Source organism: Drosophila sulfurigaster, chromosome 3 (genome assembly GCF_023558435.1).
Source record: "Drosophila sulfurigaster albostrigata strain 15112-1811.04 chromosome 3, ASM2355843v2, whole genome shotgun sequence".
Lineage (NCBI taxonomy): Eukaryota > Metazoa > Arthropoda > Insecta > Diptera > Drosophilidae > Drosophila > Drosophila sulfurigaster.
This window is the reverse complement of record NC_084883.1, coordinates 19,531,763-19,551,639: the sequence shown is the minus strand read 5'-3', so window position 1 is coordinate 19,551,639 and position 19,877 is coordinate 19,531,763. Positions and strand designations below refer to the sequence as shown.

At 40.8% G+C, this 19,877-nt stretch overlaps 2 protein-coding genes across 8 annotated transcripts; one reads left to right on the top strand and one right to left on the bottom strand.

The window, feature by feature from the left end:
• The first annotated feature begins 909 nt into the window (after positions 1 to 909).
• Positions 910 to 14,764, top strand: LOC133845281 (SRSF protein kinase 3). Of its 7 annotated transcripts, none has more exons than XM_062279695.1 (8): positions 910 to 2,866; positions 8,689 to 8,910; positions 8,975 to 9,426; positions 10,244 to 10,587; positions 10,820 to 10,954; positions 12,084 to 12,767; positions 13,702 to 13,972; positions 14,034 to 14,764. In XM_062279695.1, the coding sequence occupies exons 1-8, from the start codon at positions 1,872 to 1,874 to the stop codon at positions 14,228 to 14,230; spliced, it is 3,300 nt and encodes a 1,099-aa protein (XP_062135679.1). In that variant the 5' UTR covers positions 910 to 1,871; the 3' UTR covers positions 14,231 to 14,764. The 7 variants fall into 7 exon arrangements, with proteins under 7 accessions (XP_062135679.1, XP_062135678.1, XP_062135683.1 ...); XM_062279694.1 differs by having other exon boundaries at positions 12,081 to 12,767; XM_062279698.1 differs by having other exon boundaries at positions 911 to 2,866; positions 12,660 to 12,767.
• LOC133845280 (membrane-associated protein Hem) lies at positions 14,150 to 19,717 on the bottom strand. The gene is made up of 2 exons (XM_062279693.1): positions 18,335 to 19,717; positions 14,150 to 18,269 (listed from the first exon to the last, which is right to left on the bottom strand). Exons 1-2 carry the CDS (start codon positions 19,512 to 19,514, stop codon positions 16,069 to 16,071), a joined length of 3,381 nt encoding a protein of 1,126 aa, XP_062135677.1. The 5' UTR covers positions 19,515 to 19,717; the 3' UTR covers positions 14,150 to 16,068.
• Positions 19,718 to 19,877: the final 160 nt, after the last annotated feature.

The following is a 19,877-nucleotide window of genomic DNA, read 5'->3' as shown; positions in this document are numbered from 1 at the left end:
GTTTAGCATACAAGTATTTTATTCGATAACAATGAAATATTCTTCACCCATGCATATATATGTGTTTTGTAAATTAACGCAATTAGTCCCAAAACCAATTTAATAATATCGTGCATGTTATTATATCATTGATATCAATTATGAAGAACCAGCAAAGTAATGTGTATAGTATATACACATAGTACATGCAATACAAATACAATACAAAACCACTATACATACATACTTATATACTACTTATATAAAATTCGATTAATGATAATTACATTTTAAAGTTTTGCGTGTGTATTTATTGTTCTAACGAGTCCAAGCGAAAAACAAAAAGAATAAAAACAAAAACAAAATAATTCCAAAATTTACATTTAAAATTAACAATTGTTTTCAAATTTAAATTTGCCACAAAACAGAATGAAAACCGAAATCAATAAAACTACTATATAAACAAACAAAACTCCTTTCGTGTTTTCAGTTAAGAGTATTCGGACTTCGTTGAGTAAATTGTCAAGTCCAGAGTTTCACCAAAAGCTCAACATCGCTGTAAGCTCAACTCATTTATTTCTGGCTTTGCATTGGTAAACAAACAGGCCGCGTCCCGTTTGTTTTGTTACTGTGTTATGACAAAACTTTTGACAGCTGACTGGCGGCAGATGTGGAAGTGAGCTTTTTTCAGCGCTCTCACTCTCTCTTTGGGGCTCTCACGCACTCTTGCATTGGTTTGTTTTGTTTTGGTTGGTGCTTTGTCTGAGATGCCTGTGCAGTGCTCATAAAGTAACTGTAAGGCCGACACATGCGCTGTCCTTCGGCCACTGACTGAGAGAAAGAAAGACAGAGAGAGTGAGAGAGACCTGAGGCTGGGCAGTGTAAGTGGAGGCGGCTCAGCGAAACTTCGCTGCAGAGTTTTTACGGGTCAGAAACCGATAGGCAGTCGGAGAGTTCGTGCGCGACGCACTGCAAAGTTGTAACTGCGAAAAATCCAAAGTGCTATTAACATTTTGTTTAATTTTCACATTCTTCCTGTGGTGCTCAATTAAAATCAAAGATTACCGAAAATTAACATAAACGTGGCAATTTGTAATTGGACGCAAGGAAGTTAAATACATTTCAAATTGCAACGGGCGAAAGAAGCGAACGCAAAAGCAAAAAAAGCAAAAAGGAAAAGAAAAAAAACCAAACCCAAGCGAATTGTAGTTGATGAAAAATTATAGGCGTTCGTGTTCGTATTGGTGTTGGTCGTCGTGTATGTGTGCGCGTGTGTGTGCTAGTGTGTATGGTGTACGGCATTTGTGCATGTGTGTTGATTTTTCATGCGCAATTTGGGTTACAACAAAGCAAAGTGAAAAGCGAAAAATGGAAAAACGGCTGCTTAAAATGCATTAAAATGTTGTTATAGCCAGTACAAAAAGAAGAAGAGAGAGAGAGAAAGAGTGGGAGCGAGAAAGAGAGAGAGAGGGGCTTCATTGATTTTCCCTACGCACAAAAGTATGCTACATAAAACTAAGTACTCGATTTATCGTTGCGATGATGTCTCCAATTGGCAATGAGCTCGCTTGCTGGCTTCTAGACCGCAGCTCAATCGCGTAATCCGCCCAAACAACACCCCGGTATCAGTATCAGCAAGGATGTGGACGACAACGACGACAACGACGAGGACAACAAAGACACCATGTAGCTAGGCGGCGAGACAAAGCGCAATTATTTCCCCCCAATAGCAAGAGCAAATAAGCACAACCAAGAGCGGTAAACAAAGAACGAAAGTCTTAATAACATTCGCAAAGCGCATCGCGAACTTTTGCTGTCTATTGCTTTCGCAATCGCAGTCGCAGTTTTGCGGGCAACTTGCCAAGCTGGCTCCAGTGTTGCCCAGCAGCGGCATGGCCGGTCTGGTGAGTGCTGCCAATGGCGCCGGCGGTGGCGGCAGCAATGGCAGCACTGGCAGCGGCTACAAGCATCATCTCATCTCGCCCACACACACGCCGCTGTTGCACAATCACAATCACAACACGCACTCACACACACACACACTGCCGGCCGGCATATGCAGCAGTGACAGCGGCATCTCAACGCTGAGCGCCATCTCGCCGCCCCTCTCGTCGGGCAATTCAGTGTGCAGCGGCACCACAGCATCCTCAACCACAGCCGGCGGTAGTCCCCAGCTGCGCACCTCGCCCGCCCTCAGCATGCTGGGCAGTGCAACGGCCACGGCCAGCGGCAAAACTCAGACGCCATCACAGACACTGAGTCCAGCGGGCAGCGGGGGTTCGCCGAATTTCCTGAGCACCATGAAACTGTTGGGACCGGCGGCCAGCATTGATTTGGGCAGCTCGCCGCTGTCGCATCGCAACTACAGCAATTCGCTGAAGGGATTCAGCTTTCGTCGCAGCTTCGATGACAAGATCATAACGCCGCCCTTTCTCTCCCATGCCCATGGACATGGTAGCTATGGCAGCGGGGGAGGCGGCGGCGGCGGCGGCAGCGGAGGAGTTGCTGGTAATGCTGGCACAGCAACTCCGGGTCCCATTCCCTATCCCCACTTCCATCCAACACCACATCATCATGTCAATGTGAATGTGGCATCGCCGGCCGTTGCCTCTGCGCATCATCTGCACTTGCATCATCATGGCCCGGCTGCAGTGCATCAGCCATTGTCGCTGGGCACATTGACGTCCTCGCAGTCGACCACAAAGCTCTCGTATCGCGACGATTTTCTGCAGCAGATTGGCTATCTGCCAACCACGCGCATCTACAGCACTCCGACGAGCATCGTGGACGAGGACAAGGCCCAGCAGGACTTCCTCTCGCTGTCTCTCTCTCCGCCGCTCAATCGACGACGCGATATGCCCGCTCTGCGAGGACCCTTTGTCAGCCTGTGAGTAGACTCTTTATTCTCTTACTCTCATCATTTTTAAGGGAGGTAAAAAGGGAAACATATCATTTTAAGCATATCAATTATTCAGCAAACATTTGGTATGTTGAGCAACAGGAAAATATTGGTGATGTTTCCTTTAATTAGAATTGCAAACAAGGAAATGAATCTATAAAAATTACGACAAAAATAAGCAAATAAATTATTCGAGGAACTTTTGGAATTTGAAAGAAGTAATATACGACTTGATGAACATTTGAAATATTAAAGAGCAAAGCAAAAATATGGCATTGAATAACGAAACTATTAAAATAACTATCAAGCAACAAGGAAAATTCCATTCCATAAAACTTACAACGAATACTTCTTGAACAAAGAAAGCAATTTTTGAAAGAACGATATCAATGCCATCCCTTTGAATTAACCTTTTAAATATTAAATAATAAAAAACAAAGAAATTATCAAAATAAATATAATTCAGCAAGGCAAATTCCTTCTTCTTAAACATTGGTACTCAACAAAGAACTGACAACCAAAAATCATCAATGTCATCCTTTTGAAATTATTATTTTCAACAATAAAGTGATTTAATGTAATGTATATATAAAATATGAAACCAATAAATTATTTATATGATAAATCAAGCAACAACCGAATACTATCTCCCTCAATTATAATTCCAAACAAAGAAGCGGCTCAATGAACATTTAAAATGCTGAGGAATAAGGACTTTCAGTAGTGACGATTCCTTTAACAGTGCTATTAAACAAAGAAATGACTCAGAAAGCATTTAGTATGTAAAGCAGTAAGGAAAACGTCAGTAAATCAAATTTTAATCAAAGGAATGAGTTAATGAACATTTTAAATATTAAAGAGCAAAGTAGTGACGACAACTTCTTAGACTCTAATGTTGAACAAAGAAATGACTTTAGAAATATTTATAATATTAAGCATCGTGGCAACTATCTGCGGCATCTATTCTTTAAATTAACATTGTAAACAAAGAAATGATTCATGCCACATTTAGTATATTTAGGAATAAAACCAACTACGCTCAAGACTCCCTCAACTCTAATATTGAACAAAGAAATGATTCAGGAAACATTTGGTACACAAAACAAAAGAAAACAACCACATTGACGCCATCCAGAATGCGTTTTGTGTTACTTTCTTGTATGCAAATGAGTTTACACCCTAACTTCATTGCAAGTGCGTAACAAAGAGATGTAGAGTGGAGTATGTAAATATCAAAATGGAGAAATCATATGCGACGCTGTAAAGTAGACTATACTTTCCTCCCAATCCTGTCTGTATTTCCGTTCGTCCATCTTTGCGGATGCATAAGTTTAAATGTGAATTAGTTCTCAGAACCTCAATGGATTGCGGAAAAACTTAGAAGTATTTGTCTATAAAACTAAGACTGTATTACGCGAAAATTAAGTAAACGAAAAAAAAACACACCAAATGCAAAAAAACGAAAAAAAGATAAAGTCGAGTGTGCTCGACTGTTAGATACCCGCTACCCATATTGAATAAAAGCAAAACAGTGCGGTATTATTCTATAAATATATCGTAAATATACTTAAAAAAACCACAATAATAATAATATTTGGTATATTGGAGTAGTACTAAATTCGAAATATACTATAGAGGTAAAAATATACCAGATTGTCATCCAACGCCACTAAGACCAGATTGCAAAATGACACCTATAACTGTTATAGTCTCTGAGATCTAGGTGTTTATAAGGCTAATCGTTGTATAGTATGTATAATTTATAGGGACTCCTTATGTCTGTTTTCAGCAGTCACAAAGTTGTAATACCCGCCTACCCTATGGGTAACTAGTATAAAAACAATGAAAGGGAACATTGTAGTCGAGTACTTTTAATACGACTTTCTTAATGCTATTTTTTATGTTTTCGAAATCCTTGAAAATTACTTGCTCAGATTAGTCATTGGAAATTCTGGCAAACTTGTATGCGTATATTGCGCATAAGCGCGTAGTCATTGAACTTGTTGTTTATTATGAGTTTAGCCTAAAATAAATTCAATCTATCACTTACCATCTCGTGTGTCACATCGATTCGACAACCTTGCGACGATTTTTCTTTAGGCAGTGAGTGAGAGAGTGGCTAAATCTCCTCGGGTTAGTCATAGATTTAAACTCATTTTTAGATTTGGCTTTAATGGCATTCGCCACGTGCCACGACGCGACGTGGGCTCAATTAAATTCATCGAGCCAATGAGCACCTCCTCAGCACTGTGTTGACAGGTCAACCGAGTGTTTGTGTTCTCAGGGCACAGAGCACAGTGGCAAGTGGCAAGAGCGAAGCGTGCAAAGGCAGCAACTAATCAGTCGATCGAAATGCCAGCGATAAGGTAGCATTTAGTTAGTTAATGGTCGCATTAGCTTATGACAGAACATTTTAGAGAAAGGGATATACGACTTTTTTTTTAATGTAATATATTTTCATTACTTTTGTGTATGTATAGTATGTATTCCTTGCATGTACCAACGACTAAAAGTTTATCCTTGTCCGTCTGACCTTCCGTCCATATTTAGAAAGCTGAGAATCTCAGAAGCAGAATAGGGAGAAATTAAGCATTTAAACGCTCTGAACCATAGAAATTGCATTGACGCGCATATACACAAAGATATGTTCACAAAAAAAAACTATTTAAATTCTTACATTTAGTATACAATCAATACTATTATTTATTTTGATTGAAGAATTTCTGTTTTGTTCAAGTCATCATAGAAAACTAAATTTTCTAAACCAAATAAAATAGCTTTTTAAAAACAGTCTTTAAAAATAAATGTATTAAATCTATAATAGAAAATAGAATTATTGAAGAATTTCTAAAAATTTATTCAAGTCATGAAAACAAAACTGAATTTGTAAATCCAAATAAAATAGTTTTTTCCTAAAATTATTTAAGAAATAAATGAAATATAATAATAAGAAATAAGTAAAGAATTTTACAAAATTAAAATTTGTTGAAATTAAATATAAGTTGTAAAGTAAAGATAGTTCTTATAATTATATTAATTTCTTAGAATTTCATTTATATTTTATTATTGAAATTGGTTTTCTGCCCACTGTGCTTTCACTGAGCAAATAGGACAACAATTTCAATATTATTTTCGATATTTGCGGTTAGGTTCGCAGCGAACTTTTATTTTCCGCCCACTCTAGCACACATACTCGTATGCATGTGTGAGTATACGAAAGTACACACTAGCTTACATACATTCATACATACATACATACATACATATGGCACATTCATACAACGACCACTCCAATGGTTACTTTGGTTTGTTTACGTTTTTAATTTGCTTCAACCACAAAATCGCCACGTGACGCCAAAAACGGGCGTCGTGCCCCCCTGCAAGCAAGTGACACACACACGTGCACACATATGTACAATGTATGTATGGATGTGTGTACATTCGCATTCATACATGCCAAGAAACCGTTACCTATGCTGCATTTGAGTAAACTATGACGTTTTTTCATTCGCACACTCACATGCAACTGTAAAAACACACACGCTAAAGTGGCTTGTATGTTATTTGCACATATTTTTACAGCGATTTATTGTTTTTATATGCCACATCTATAAATAATAATATTGAGGAATCAGCAACAGCAACAACAACAGCAGCAAGCACGTCAAGAACAGAACAACAGCAGCCAAAGCAGAAGCTGAAAATCACACTTATTTTTTTTTTCTTCTTTCCGTGCGCAAACAGAGAGTAACTGTGTGTGAGAGTGAGTGAGTGAGAGAGAGAGAGAAAGAGGGAGCTAAGCATAAGATGCAAGGTGCGTGTGTGTTTCGCTTTGTGCATTAGGGTGAGTCATGCATGGAGTAAGTGCTTTATTAGCGTAGGGTGGAGTTGGGAGAGGGGAGAAATCAATATTCACAGACTGCTTGGTTTTCATTTAATGAACTTAAAATTAAAGTCAGACGAAAAACGAACGAAATCCTTGATGTTGAATACCCCTCTGCATAGAGGCAAATTTTGGCACAGTGCCGAAGATAACGCAATGATGATGATCAACATTGTGATGATAATGAAGTTTGCTCGCTGTGTATTCCATGACCGGTACTTGCCGCCGCGTCGTCAACAACAACGACAACGTCGACGTCGACGATGAGTTGATGAAGTACATTGGATAATGACGCCAAAATATAGATAGCTAAGAATATAAATAAGTATGTGTGTACATTTTTGGATGTATACATATGTGTGCTTGTCTACATATGTATCTAGATATATGCACTTTTGTATAGTAGTTGTAGTAGTAGTGACAACAACACTAAACTAAACTGAAGGAAAAATGCTCGCCATCGCGATGGCACGAATTGAATTCTTTTGCTCATTTGGTTTGGGGGGAAAATGCTTTTGGGAAATACAGAAGCGCAAACAGTTTTCAGCATTCTCGCCAGCGAAACGGTCGACGAGCAACAAAAACGAAAAGCTGCTACAGATACAGATACTTTTCATAATTAAAATTTTTGCGTTGTGCGATTTATTTATTTACCTCCACGTTCACATCGTCAGCCATCTCAACGCTGTTGCCCCATCTCCCAACCACCTCCCCCCACCGCGAAGCGAACGACGGCAACGTTATGTAAGGCGTCTTCAATACATAGTACAAAAAATATAAAAAACAACATACAAAAAAGTCGAGTGCAAACAGTTTGCAACGCGTGCGAAAACAATGCGAAAACTAACGCAAGCCGCCAACGCATAGGAAAGTCAAGGTCGTCGGTGTTAGCTACCCTCTGCCTTCCCCCTTCGGCGTCGTCCCCCCAACGCTTAGTTACTTGCACTTGCGGATGGTGCAATGTAGGCGCGAAAATCGGCAAATCCAATAAAACCGACTAAATAAAAAACAGAACATCAATCGAACACTTTCAATCGACCATCACATTGCCTAACATGGACAGCTGGTGGATGCATCACAGCGCTGAGCTGCTGACTGCCACATGCCCCAAGGAGGCCAATGCCACATCGGATTCGCTGTCGCCTTGGAGCATCGACTGGTCCCAACTTGCAGAGCATTACGTTCACTACTATCAACTGCTTGCGATCTTTGCCAGTCGAACAAGTCAACTGGTGGATCATGTTGTTGGCACCCTCTCGCAAGATGTGGTCTTTGTCTATGCGGTGAAGATTTGTATGCTGCTCTTCTTTCTCTTCCTGATGCATCTGTTCAAGCGTTGGAATACCGTTGTCGTGGTCACTGAGCAGCCAACGAACGCCTCCGTCGAGGTGACCAAGGAGCTGAGTTGCGAGTTCAACTTTGTGTCCGAGCAGGAGAAGCGGGCGGCGCAGGAGGCGGCAGCGGAGGCAATGCTGGAGGTGGAGGAGAAGCGACGTCGCAAGCGATTCACCAAGAAGCGCAATTGTGTCTCGGCCGGACCGATACTCATCGCACTGCGCCATCAATCACAGCGGCCCAAAGGTCATCGCAGGTCCGGGCTCAACTTTGAGCCCATCTCGCCCAGGGAACGCATACTCGAGAACTATTTGGCGCCGAGGGAGCAACCCTTGACGATTAATTTGCCGGCCACGGTGGTGGAGCAGCCGCAACAGCAACACCAACATCAACAGCAACAGCAGCAGCAGCAAGTGGAGACAAAGGAAGTGTCTCCTGTGGGAGTTCAGCATGTGGATGTCGACTTGGTCACTTTCATGTGGGTTACTTTAGGGAGAGGAAGGAAATAAATCGAACTATGATTTGATGACAGAAATTCTATTTCTATTTCCATTGCTTGAACTAATTTGATTGCTTTGTTTACCACTTGCAGCTCAGAGCCACGCGGCACATTGAGCACCACGGATGAGATCTATCCGGATTCGCCGGACAGCAGCCTCTATGGTTCGGATGAGGAGCAGGAGGATGCCTCGCAGTATTGCCGTGGTGGCTATCATCCCGTGGTCATTGGCGACATCTTCGACAATCGGTTTCGTGTTGTGCGCAAACTCGGCTGGGGACACTTCTCCACCGTGTGGCTCTGTCGAGATCTCAAGTGAGTTGACGCGAGAAAGTCACCTTCTCAATGCATGATTAACCTTTCGCTATTTACCCTTTAGGGATGAGAAATATGTGGCGCTGAAGGTGGTGAAGAGCGCTCCGCATTATATTGAGACTGCAGCGGATGAGATTCGCCTACTGGAAGCGATTCGCGATGCGGATTCCCTCGACGTAAAGCGCGAGCGCATTGTCCGACTGATGAATCACTTTACGGTGCGTGGCGTGAATGGTGTTCACACCTGCCTCGTGTTCGAGGCATTGGGTTGCAGTCTGTACAAGCTGATTGTGAAGAACAACTACCAAGGACTGGCGATCACCCAGGTGCGCAACATCATCAAGCAGGTGCTCGAAGGACTCGACTATCTGCACAGCAAGTGCAGCATCATCCACACGGACATCAAGCCCGAAAACATATTGCTGGTGATCGATAATGCGGCGGCCATGAATCAGCAGATCGACGACGAGATCAACAGTCTGCGCGTCAAGGGTGCCGATTTTCCCGATTCGTATAGTAAGTTGATAGTCTTATTTCTTATTTCTAAACGTATTATTATTGCTTAGTACTATCCGATAAGAAGAATGAATGAATGAAGAATAAGAATGGTCAGGAAATATCTGCTATATTACAACCCGATTTCAAGAAATTTCCCTTTTAGAATTAGTTTAGAATATTGGAAGTTATTAAGAAAATACTACATCTCCTCCCAAAGAGGAGAAGTCTCGCCTGTCCATTCAAGAAAGAGCTACCAAAATTAGTGACTATATTTTTGTATATTCTATTTATCTTATATTTGCTAAGGCATTTCGTCAAGCGCACCCCATAAAATAATGACATTATTAATTTGGCAGTTATTTTATTTAACTTTATAATTTATATAACAATCTCAAGTCGAGCATATTTGTCTGTATCTTTTTTTTTGTATCATATTTAAACCCCTAGTAATGACATTCTTGGAATTTTTATAAACAGTACAAACAGGGAAATTATTTAGAATTTAACTTTCTCAGATTCTTTTGTAAAAATAGGTAGCAAATATCCTAAAGTAGAGCACACTCGGCTGTAGCTTTTAATATTGAGGTCGATAGTAATCACATTCTTACAATTTCAATATGAATGGAATATTAGGTTCGTAAAAAGAATCAACAGTCCCTATAAGGTGCGGAGCATAGACCAGTAGAGGTTCGTAATTTGGAAGTTATTTAGGATTATACTTTATAATTTACTTCTTTTCTTTCATTAAAAATAGTTAGCCAGGTATCTCTAAATCGAGGGCCCTCGTTTCTATTTCTCTTTCTCTTATTAATTCCTCTCCTTTCTCCACTCACAGTAAGTTCGATAGAGAAGCAGACAAAGACGCGGGCCAAGTGGCCACTGATCGAACCGAATGGCTCAACGAACACGAGCAACAGCACAGCGAACAACTCGACATCATCGACGCCACTGGCCGCCATAGTAATGTCCTCGCTGGACAAGGACGACACGACCACCTCGTCCACGCTCAACTCCAACACCACCTCCTCGCTGGCCTCCAAGTACTCTAGCTTGATTGGCGACAACGAGTGCAATGGCATCAGTCTGCTCAGCGTGGGCGGAGTCGAGAGTCCCATTACCGGAGGAGGTAATACGAATTTAGGCAATCGTTATCGCGCCGAGAAGAAAATCACTGCCAAGGTGAGTACGATCCCTTCAAGAAGCTTTCTAGCTCGCACTTTGCAGGTTTCGCGTCGCGATTTTATGCACTCAACTCGTTCCTGCATACTATACATCAGACATCATGTATATGTCATACCATATATATGTATTTTTCATTTGATTTTCTGTGTTGCTTTTTCTTTTGGACCAAACACAAAACAAAAATGTCTTCATTTTCATCATCATCTTTTGGCCTTATTCATCGGCGCAGTCTTCTATTGACCGCGACCTTGACGAGGACACTGACAACGACACCCTGGGTGATAATAGCACCATTGCCAGCGACACGCCTACCGAGCAAGACGTTAATATCATTACGAATAACGTTTGCCCAAATCCCGATAAGGTAATGTCTAAAGTTTTCCCCTCTCTCGACGAAGAGGATTGTTCTGCTGGTTTCCAATTGTTCTCAATTTGTTTAAAACGCTTTGCCTACGAAATGAGAGCCAAACTTCCTAGTTTGTTCACTCGTTAACTGCTTAGTTGAACGTTCTCGTTACTCGTTACTCGCTACTAAACTAATGTTTTGGGATTGGGGATTAATAGAGATGGTTAAAGCAATGCATATTTGTCAATTGATAATTATCATTTACTTAAGCTATAAATTTCATTTGATAATACTGCTTATTTCATTAGAATCCTGCCTGAAATGAAAGGGGAGTCGCCAAAAAAACTTCTTGTTTAATTTACTTGTTAACCGCTTAGTTCAAAGTTCTCGTTCTCGTTGCTCGCCAATTAACTATGTTAATATACGGAATTAGGGGCTCATAGAGCTAGTTCCCAATTATGCCCTACCATCATGTATATTCGTTCTTTATTTTATGCATAACTAAAAATAATACACCCATCAATTTCTTAGTGAACAATTCTCGCTACTCGTTACTAGTTACTCGTTAACCATTCTTCTGTTCAGGATAAATGATTGTTAGAGATTGCTAGAGCTTTCCATTGATTTTAATCATTATGCTTTTGTTATTCACATCCACACACAAATGTTTAACCATGCCGAGATCTACACAAAATCTATATCCAGTCCATAAACTCCATGTACACCTGTGTTACGAAGTTAATGTGTTTATTATGTGTACAACTCTGGCTTTAGCTTTAGATGTTTACCACACACGCTTTTAGACATCAAATACTACACATTAAACATGTTCCACATTCCGAGCTTAAGAAACGAGTAGATTGTTATTGTACCGCCCAATTTACATGTGAATTGTGTTCTGAATGTTGTAACGCTTTATAACTCCGATCGGCATTCAATAGACGATCAATATGGCATCAGGTTGAATGTCGAATGGAGTCTTTAATTAATGTTATTTTATGCATTGCACCAGAAAAAAACCAAAACAAAAAAAATATGTGTTCTTTTTTCTTCTTTTCTTTCCTTGTGTGATCGATATACATACATACAATATATACCCACTTACATTTCACATACATACGTAAACACTTATACACCTGTTAAGCAGCTGCCCCCGAATGCCAACGTGAGCAACTCGAATGCCGGCAGCAACTTTAACTGCTCCACCAACAACTACTCGAATGCGAACTCAAATACTCAAAGCACGTGCACGCCACTACAGCAACAACAGCAACATCATCAACAACAACAACAACAACAGCAACCACATAACAACAGCAACACGATCCACGATAGCAACAACAGCCCCACCTCCAATACCAACACCAACACCAACACCAATACCAATGCCACGCTTACCACATCCACAATTGCCACTGCAACCACATCCCAAACTGACCCCGCCTCTGTGTGTGCCACACCTGCCACTGTTACTGCCACTGCCACTGCACCATCTTCAGCTCCCAGCAGCACCACAAGCACGTGCACGTACTCGTTTACGCATATCGTGCCACCATCAACTGCAACTGCAACCACAGCAACTGCAACTGCAACTGCAACAAGCACTGACAACATTGGCAGGACAACAGCCACAGCCACAGGCACATCGACAACCACAACAACAACAATAACTACAACTGCTACAGCTAAACTTAATGTCAATGCCAATGCCATTCCTTCGCAGAACCAGAGCCAGAGTCAGGGGCAATCCTATACGCACACAATACAATCGCTGATCAACAACAGCAACGTGAGGGTGAAGATCGCCGATCTGGGCAATGCCTGCTACGATGTGAGTATAAAAATTGTCAAGTTAAGAATATAAAATATATAACTATATTATATCTTGAATTTGACAATTAGTCAATCATTATAGTACAACTAAATCTAAAATTGAAAATCAATAAGAATTGATCGATAAATTGATATATAAATTTTTAGTAGGTGATGGGAGTAAATTATTGAGTCTGCAATCTTTTATAGATAAGAATATTTATTTTCATAATTGTGTAGTAGATCGTTTATTAATTACATATTACTATAAAGAAATATGCTAATACAAATTTATAAGAATTGATTTATAACAATTAATTAATGGGAGTACAGAAATAATTAAGACTGCAATCTTCGATTGATAAAAATATTTTATTTATTAATAATTGTAGTTTGCTTTTCAATCATTATTATCACGAAATTTACTAATACAAATCAATAGGTTGATAAGTTAATCTATTATAATGTGGTATGCAATGTCTGCTATGATGGGAGTACTGAAATAATGAATAATCGATCGTTAATGATTGTAAAGGTATATCCATTAAATTATAAATTAGCATATTATGGTAGCTATACAAATTTTGATAAAAAAAAAGGATTCCTATATGATTGATACTTTTTTTTTATTAACGAACAATTGCCAAGTGATTATATTTTTGCTTAGATAGACTTTTCAAGTTCCCATAATATACTGAGATTGACATTATACTATTTTCGTAACCCCAGTTCGATACATATAATTGATTTTCAATAAATTATATTAATACATTTTTGAATTTAAAAATATTTCACAAGTTCTGTGAAAATAAATTAGAGAAGACTTTAGACCTTTTCTAGGAATATTTAACAGATTTCATTTAAAGAAATATAATATTACGAAGGAAAGTACTAGTTTATAAACTAAAAGATTTAAGTACTTAGGTAGTAATATAATACCGATTTCTTCTCAGTACCATCACTTCACGGAGGACATTCAGACACGACAGTATCGCTCCATCGAAGTGCTGCTGGGCGCGCCCTACAACTATACCGCCGATATCTGGAGCACTGCGTGCTTGGCCTTCGAGCTGGCTACGGGAGATTATCTATTCGATCCACATGCAGGCGAGTCATATAGCCGAGATGAGGATCATCTGGCGCACATTGTGGAGCTGCTTGGATCAATACCGCAGTCGGTGATACTGCGTGGCAAGCATGGACTCAAGTACTTCACGAGCTATGGTAGGTTGTTGCTTACTTCATTAGGAATTTGAGAATAATACGAAATAATTCTGAACTACAGGCAGCCTAAGAAATATCACAAAGCTGAAGCCCTGGAGTCTGTTGAATGTGCTTGTGGAGAAGTACGACTGGGATCCGGTGGAGGCGAAGAAGTTCTCGGACTTTTTGCTACCCATGCTCGAGTATAATCCGGTCATAAGGGCGTCGGCAGCGGAGTGTCTGCAACATCCTTGGTTGGAGCAGGAGGAGTTCGTCTAGTACACTCAAGCATTAATATAACCGTACTCATATTTGTAGGCTTTTATATTCGAAAAGAGATGATTGTCATAGAGGAACTAATATTACGATACGAAATATTATGCTAAATTAGCGTTAAGCGTTAACCAGAATGCAAAAACAAAAAATATACACAGGAAAATTCAAAAAGAATGCAATATTATACACAGAGGAAATTTGTGTGGAAATTTCCGCATAATATGATGGCGGAAAGGGAAGCGGAAAAGGAGTTTTCGAAGCTTTTTTTTTCATTTGACACGATTTTTGTACTCGAGAGCTTTAAACAAGTTTAGCAACATTGCGATTTTAATTAATTTAATAACAAAGGAACAACATAAACAAAAACAAACATGAATTTTCTATGCTTTCCCCTTGAATTTCGTGATTTTTTTTTATATATTGAGAAAACAAACAAAATAAAACAAAACAAAAGACAATGACGACAATTTGTAAGTCAACAGATGCCTAAACTGACTGACTGAAAAAAAAAAACAAAATAAAACAACAACAACAAAAGTGAGAATGGAATTAACAAAATTAAGGAATCAACATTTTCACAGAACAAAACTCAATCTAATAAAAGAATCATAATAATTAGTCAAATATTCGAAAAGCGCATTGATAATACAATATTTGTATAATTAGTGACACTTAAATGTAGATAACTAAAGATAAAGATAAAGATATTGTTACGATTACGATTAAATACAGCCAGCTTTCTAGCAGCAAGTAGTGATTGTGGTATATTTAACCAAAAATATTGTAGGACTTCAGCAGATTAGGATTACGTGACGAATATGTGTTTTTTAATTGGTTTCACCTAGATGAGACGACACTTCGACCGAATTGAAATTATTCAATATTATTTTCATTTGTCGCATTATCAAATTATTTCAAAAATTGAGATAAGATAACTTTATTGTTATTTTGCCATTAGTCTTATTATTTGATTGACAGCTGCAGGCTTTAAACTGAGATAATCCCAAAAATATGACTATATACTTATGCACCAACATTAATTTTTGGAAATTTCCTCAATATTTGACGCTGACAAGGTATTAAATGCAGACGATAAATCTTGTAGTGGAATTGAAACTTATACACACACGCATACACACAATAAATATAATACTTTCATATGTATTTGCTAGGGAAATCGAATTCACATTGAAGAACTAAACATATTTTATTACTTACCTACAAACAAAACGAAACAAAAAAAGTATTTGTACACAAACCTAAGAAGTAACATTAAACGTGACCAAATAATTTAATATTGTGGAAGATTTTTCCCAAGAAAAGCGAAAAGAACAAGAATTAAATACACATTTAATATACACACGAGTAATACAAATAAACGCAAGTAAATACTGTAAGTACAATACGTATACTTAATTTTTCTGCCATTCTTGATAACCGAACTAAGATAAAGACGTTGAAGTAGAATTTCTGATTCAACTTTTTGAATCTTTTTTCTTTGTCTTCAGCATTAGTTCTCCGTTTAATCAGAAACTTACTTTTAATGATTATAGCATTGGGAAACAAAACGTCAGCGGCTTTGGTTTACATGTGTATTTTATTTATACGTAATAATGTATCAAAATGCAGAATACTTGTGCCTAGTGTAGTTTAGACATGATTTCGTTTTTTGGGGTATTATATCATCAGGAAGATTATCATATATGTTTAACAATAGAATAATAATTATGTACTCGTTATTCGTTGGCATAAAGCACAATGATCTATTATCGATTACCAGCAGCTAGGAAAATACTCGGGATAGAAATACGCGTCTGCTGCAGCTGCCCCTCACATGGATTCTAGAGACCTAATCCCAATATTTGCTCCTGCTTGTAGACACCATGATAGGCATTGCGAATTAGCACATAGGGGAAGCAGGACTCTAGGAGATCCATGGTGAGAAACGGTGATTGTTTGACAATCTCATCCAGCAGCAAATAGATGGACTCGCGATTGCGTGTCGCCTCCTTGTCCGATTCCTGCCCCAGACGCAGCAGCGATGAGCTGGCCAAAGCCAGAAATTCCTTCATGCGATCCTCCATATCGTTCTGTCCGCAAATGGTGAATAGAGCCCCGAAGATATTGTTAATCGCCGCCGACATGCAATGCGTGTTATTCGAGTGGCCATCAATGGTGGCCCGGTAAAAGGAATGCTCGTTGCGTGCCAACTTTGGTATAGAGACGGCCACAAAGACCATCAGAAGACAAGCAGTCAAGTGTTCACCCTCATCAAATTCGGGTTTCTTTGATTTGAGTGTGGTTGCCAGCGTGGGATCCACCTTGCACAGCAGACCAGCCGCTGAGGCCATCTCGGAGGCGACACGTATCTGATCGCCGCCTGGCAAATGCTCCTGAAAGTCCTTGACCGAGCTCAGCAGGAAGGGAATGCGTTTGTCCAGCACATCGACCAACGCCTCGTGCACCAGATTCCGGAAACAGATGATAACACCAATGATTGTCATGCGTTGCAGCACACGATCAACATCTTGCAGTCGCTTAAACTGCTCCTTCATCACCTCGGGCTTATCGAAGCTGGTGCGCAGTGTGATCAGCACCTCTTTGTTGGTGCCCACCAGGGATTTGAGTTCCTGCACCTGATTGGCAATGTGCCACATCAGAGTCTCATTCAAAGTCTTGATGCCATATGGACCAACGAGTTCAGCTAAAGCGCGCAGTTCGTTCAGATCAGAGAACTCTTGGGGATTGAAGGGCACCCAGCCTTCTGGCGAGATGGGCACAAATGCCTTCTGGTTAATCGAGAACACAATGTTTCCAGCGGAGACGCGACGCAGCAACACCTCGCTATACCAAGTGTTGTAGAGAGCAGCAATGGTCTTCTCTCCATGCGAATCCAATGCCTGTGTCTGTTGTAACAGACAATTGTTGAAGACGCGCGTAATATCGATGTGTACATAGTTTTCCACGGTCTGCAGTACATTCATGTATGCGCGTACGCTGGCTAGCAGCTCAGAGGGCTTGGCAATCTCCATTGTCTCTTGGTTGAACATCACCATGCCAACCAAATCACGCGAGAAGCGATGCTCCAGATTCTGGCAGAGATATTCGCGCGGTGCAAAGGCAAACTCCCAGACATTGACAGTGGGGCAATAGTTGATGGCATAGCAGAGCTCCGTGAGCGCCATGTGCAGCTTATCCATTGTGGTTAGATCCTCGCGTGTTTTGCGATACGATTCGTCGCCCGGCTTACGAATGTCATCGAAGTGCTTCGACTTAGATTTATCCTTCTTTTTGCGTGCCGATTGCACAGACAGAATCTTGGCACAGTGCTTGGGCAGCAAAGCATCGGCCATTGTGCATTGCTCATCGCAAATTGTGGTAATGATATTCTTTGCCTCTTTGGCCATCTCCTCCAGAAAGATGTTCACAACACTGAGTGAACGTTCGCGTATATGATGCCGTTCCTCGGGACACATCTCGTGCGTGCAGTTCTGGAAATGACTGCAGATCAACGGGAATGCAATGATGAAGCGATTCTGTGCCGGAAACTCGAGGCACATGTGAAACTGATCGTCAAACATTTTGCTATAGAAACAGAATATGCTCAGATCCGATGTCTCCACGAGTATCTCATCCAGATTGTCGACGACGCGCGTGTGGAACACCATCGAATCGAGCAGACGAGCTAGTTCAATGTGCTCCGTGATGCGTAAAGCTGCCTTGCCCACACTCATGTATGTCTGCAGGCGGAACCAGTCCAGCCGGAAGGGTCTAAAGTAGAACAGTTCGTTGTCCTCCACCTGCTTGACGGTCAGGCCAGCAGCTGTGTTGTAGAGCGAGCTAAATATGATGCTCTCGTCCTCGGGACACATTTGCAGACTCTGCATGCGGATGTTAAGATCCGTGGCATCGAAGCCCGATAAATATTGCACGTAATAACGCTGCATAACCTGACTGTACTTGCGCACTAGAGCACGCAGCTCCTCCATGTGGAAGAGTAGCTCAGGCAGCTGCCGATCAACAAGATCCTCGTTGCTCTTGCCTGAAAGAAAAAAACACAATTAATATTACACACTCTCAACTTAATATTAAACTGCAGAGACTCACCTTTGTGCTTCAACAGCGGCGGATTGTCGTTGTGCCGTAGTAGCCAAAGAATTTCGTCGCGAGCCAGACACAAACCAATGAAGATGAATATCGCCTTGGGGCCCAACAAGCCCGGCTGATCCGTCATTATCAGTGCCAATTCCTTGAGCGCAGTACGCAAGAATTTCCGACGCTCACGATGCATCAATGCTGCTTTCTGGACAGCCGTGTTATAAGCTTCCTTCACCTCACCGATGCGCTTGCTGTAGCCCTTAATGCCGTCAAATGTGGACTGAATATATTGATGTATCTGCAGCACCTCATCGCGGAAAAGCGCCACAACCCAGCTGCTCTCTAGCGCTGACAGCCAGATCTTATTTACTTCTGGGTACTGGCCCAGCATTTGATGATTCAACAACAGGCCGAAGATGATCCAACGATCCATAGCCTCCAGGGAAATGTACTCACACGACATTGTATCTGTGCGCACGGCTTTCAGCAGGATTGCCGGATTGCCCACAAGACTGAGCTTTTGCATTTCACGCCATTTATCTGCGGGCAGATTACGCAGCGCATAGATGGAGGTGAGCGAGCGCAAGGCATTGGCCAGCAGCCGCTGATGGGGTATGAACTCCTCGCCAAGCTTCTTCAGCGGCACCTCGTAATCGAGTATCATCTGCCCGAGGCGTGGAAAGCCTGTGTCTGCCTGATTATTTTGCAGCTCATAGGCGGCATTGTAAAGACCCAGCACAGCTTTGCGATCCTCGACGCGGGACAGCACAATCATCAGCGAGACATAGGTGACCACCAGGTCCAAATAATTTTTAGTCAGCTCAAAGTTGAGTGTTATGTCCAAGTGGATTTGGCAAGCGTCCATGGTGGTCAGCAATTCGCAGACATTGTCCTTAAAGTCTAGCAGATCGACAAACGTGTGGTAATACAGCGATAGCGACTTTATTATCTCCGCCTTGATGTTCACTATAGCGTTAAGACCCTTGACATCAATGTTGGGAAAACGCTTCACAATGAATTTGATGGAGGACTCCAGGGACTTTTCGGAGAGGAAACCCGGCTTCGATTTGGTGTCGCCGCATGCCTTTTTTATGTTGTAGATGCGCGTAAGTATTCCTAGGCCTCGATCATTCAATATGATCAACTTTTCAGCTATCTTTTGCTGATTGGGAAAAATTGGGCGTGCCATTTTATCACTCTCCAATGAGATAGACAGACGCAGCTGTCTGTAGTTGAATCACCAAATAGATAATTTCAAATAGCGTAGGATACGCCAAGCAACGGTGCCGAACGTTAGTCCAAGCTATTTGGTTTTCTTAATGCACTCGTATTTATTTACTGAACTTTTTACTTAACTAATTAAAACACGGCAACACAAAATGTACACATTCTTTTTTTTGCGTTTATCGATAAACTGCATTCATTAACATAAATATTGAGTTGCGGTACTCGTTACTTGCGACGAGTACATGTAACTATTTTGCCTGCAGATATATCGATATATTTATCGGTATATTTAAGAATCTCATACCAGAGCGAATAAATCGCAGCG